This window comes from Myotis brandtii, unplaced genomic scaffold (genome assembly GCF_000412655.1).
Source record: "Myotis brandtii unplaced genomic scaffold, ASM41265v1 scaffold447, whole genome shotgun sequence".
Taxonomy (NCBI): Eukaryota; Metazoa; Chordata; class Mammalia; order Chiroptera; family Vespertilionidae; genus Myotis; species Myotis brandtii.
In genome coordinates, this window is record NW_005367108.1 from 1,671,581 (window position 1) to 1,674,564 (window position 2,984).

Consider the following 2,984-nt stretch of genomic DNA (forward strand, 5'->3'; position numbering starts at 1 on the left):
AGCCTAGTAATGGAAAGCACACTGAGGCATTTGGGGGAAAACAATTCCATCTGTAACATTTCTTCACCGAGACTGTGGGTTCAGAATTGAATGAAGGCATTATCATGCTTTTGGATGACACAACAGTGGATAAAATAACAGAACAGAATAAAATGTTCCTTCCATGATTGGCAGGCTTTGCCTGTGAGGATTACAGAGGGGAGATGCCTGACTATCTTATGCCTAAATTACTTGGAACCATTGTCAAGGAGGCGTCACACCCGGTCTCCTATGCATCTGGCCCATGTGTCTGAAGCCAGTGTTCTGTGAATTCTTTATCCTGACTCAGCCAGAGCGAGCCAACAGAGCTCACTGTCTGTGTGGCTTGATCTAGAGACTGATGGGCTTTTCCCTGGCATGCAGTGGAGCAATATGGGTGTTGAGTGCCCCCAGGTATGTGAAGCTCCTTCCACACTCATCACAAGCAAAAGGCCTCTCCCCTCTGTGATGGTGCAGATGGGTCTTCAAACTTCTCTTCTGGAGGAAGCCTTTGCCGCATTCGGGATACCTGAAGGGCTTCTGTCCTCTTTGCGTTTACAAATGGACCTTCAAACTCCCTGGAACGCAGTAGCTCTTGTCACACGCTGGACCACAGTGAACTCGAATGTGGTCTGTGAGCCTGTACTGCAGCCGAGTGAAACTTTTGCTACACTTAACACAAGAGAATGGGGTTTGGCCACTGTGTTGGAGCAGGTGGCTTTTCAAATGTCCTTTGAGACGGAAACTCTTATTGCACTCGGGATGCTGGAAGGGCTTCCCCCAGGGGAATTCTCGCGTGCTCAGTGAGCTGAGACTGCTGAGTAAAGGCCTTACTGCACTCGCTACAGGGGAAGGACTTCTCGCCCCTGTGCTTCCGCTGGTGGAACTTCATGGAGGCCTTCCAGGAAAAGCTCTTGCCACACTCGGGACACTGGAAAGGATCCTCCTCACTGAGAAGCCACCTGTGCTCAGTGAGGTGTGAGCGTCTGCGGAAGCTCTGGTTGCACTCAGCACGGAAGAATGGCTTTTCCTTGGTGTGGACCCTGAGGTGCTCCGTGGGCCTTGACTGCCGAGGAAAGGTCTTTTTGCACTCGGCACAAGAGAATTCCTTTTGCTTGCTGTGGACTCGGCTGAGGCGAGTGAGCTTGGAGGGCCGGGTAAACCTCTTGCCACACTGTGCACAGGAGAATGGCTTCTCCTCGCTATGGAGACGCTGGTGGGCCTTCATGGCGTTCTTCCAGGAGAAGGTCCTCCCACACTCTGGACACGGGAAGGGCTTCTCCCCGCTGTGCTGACAGATGGGCTTTTAGGCTTCTCTTTAGGTGGAACGCGTTCTTACACTGAGGACACTCAAAGGGCTCTCTCCAGTATGAACTCTGACATGCTCAGTGAGTCTAGCCCTGTGGGGGAATTTCCTATCACACTGATCTCAGGAAATCAGCTTCTCCCCACTGTGTAAACACCTGGTGGGCCTTCACAGCTGCCTTCCTTCCGGGAAAAGCTCCGGCCGCACTCCGGACAATGGAAGGCCTTCTCCCCACTGTGCAGGCGAAGACGGGCCTTCAAACTTCTCTGCAGGCGGAAGCTTCGGTCACACTGTGGACACTGGAAAGCCTTCTCCCCAGTGTGCACCCTGACGTGCTCAGTGAGCTTGGACTGCTGGGTGAGACCCTTGCCACACTCCTGGCAGGAAAATGGTCTCTGACCTTTGTGCAAACACTGATGCTTCTTCAAAGTGGCTTTACCCCAGAAGGTCCTCTCACATTCAGGGCACCGGAAGGGCCGCTGCCCCGTGGGAATGACCTGGTGCGCAATCAGGCTGCACTTCGTGCGGTAGCTCTTCTCGCACTCACCACATTGGAAACGCTGCTTCTTACACAGGACCATCCGCTCCACCTGAGGTGAGAGCTCCTTCTGCTCTTGTACTTGGGATATGTAGAGGGCTGGCCCTTGGAGTGGCTCCTTCTGAGCTTTACCAAGTCTTTCTTTTTGTGGCTCAGTGAGCTTGGACTGCTGGGTGAGACCCTTGCCACACTCCTGGCAGGAAAATGGTCTCTGACCTTTGTGCAAACACTGATGCTTCTTCAAAGTGGCTTTATCCCGGAAGGTCCTCTCACATTCAGGGCACCGGAAGGGCCACTGCCCCGTGTGAATGACCTGGTGTGCCATCAGGCTGCACTTCGTGCGGTAGCTCTTCTCGCACTCACCACATTGGAAACGCTGCTTCTTACACAGGACCATCCGCTCCATCTGAGGTGAGAGCTCCTTCTGCTCTTGTACTTGGGATATGTAGAGGGCTGGCCCTTGGAGTGGCTCCTTCTGAGCTTTACCAAGTCTTTCTTTTTGTGGAAAACGAAGCAGGAATAAAAGCTCGGCCCTGATGGAACTTCCAGGTGACCTGGGGGACCCATAGCCTTATGCCATAGATCATTCTCATCCTGATTAGATGCTGTGATGTTGACATTTTTATGCAGAATCTCTCTTTCTTGGAGATCTTGTAAGGCAGCTCTTTGATCTGATAAAATCTTATTTTCCTCCCCTGGTAAGGTAGCATGGGAGCCTGCTTTTGGAAACGATTTAAATGGCACTCCTCCTCTTTTGCCCTGATTCAGTTTACCAATTTAAATGGATTATACTTTTGGTATTGTATCTAAAAACTTTTGCCTAACTGAAGGTCATGAAGACTTTTTTTTCTATGTTTCTTTAGGAAGTTTTGTAGGTTTAGCTTTAACATTTAGGTCTATGGATCATTGTGAGTTCATTTTTGTGCATAGTGTGAGTCGAGGGTCTATGTTAATATTTTTGTTTTGTTTTGTTAATCCTTTTCCATTGATTTTTGGAGAGAATGGAAGGGAAGAAGGGACAGAGGTGAAGGAGAAAGAGAGGGAGAAAGTGTGTGTGTGTGTGTGTGTGTGTGTGTGTGTGTGTGAGAGAGAGAGAGAGAGAGAGAGAGAGAGAGAGAGAGA

At 50.5% G+C, this 2,984-nt stretch overlaps 1 protein-coding gene across 1 annotated transcript in view; it reads right to left on the reverse strand.

The window, feature by feature from the left end:
* Positions 1-237: 237 nt before the first annotated feature.
* Positions 238-2,984, reverse strand: part of ZNF425 (zinc finger protein 425) — a gene marked incomplete at its 5' end in the record, with an annotated part of 15,329 nt that continues 12,582 nt past the window's right edge. The window contains 7 exon segments of the mRNA XM_014546455.1: positions 238-796; positions 798-1,316; positions 1,318-1,378; positions 1,381-1,492; positions 1,495-1,908; positions 2,238-2,578; positions 2,581-2,621. Of these exon segments, the coding sequence (XP_014401941.1) occupies positions 370-796; positions 798-1,316; positions 1,318-1,378; positions 1,381-1,492; positions 1,495-1,908; positions 2,238-2,578; positions 2,581-2,621 (1,915 nt within the window).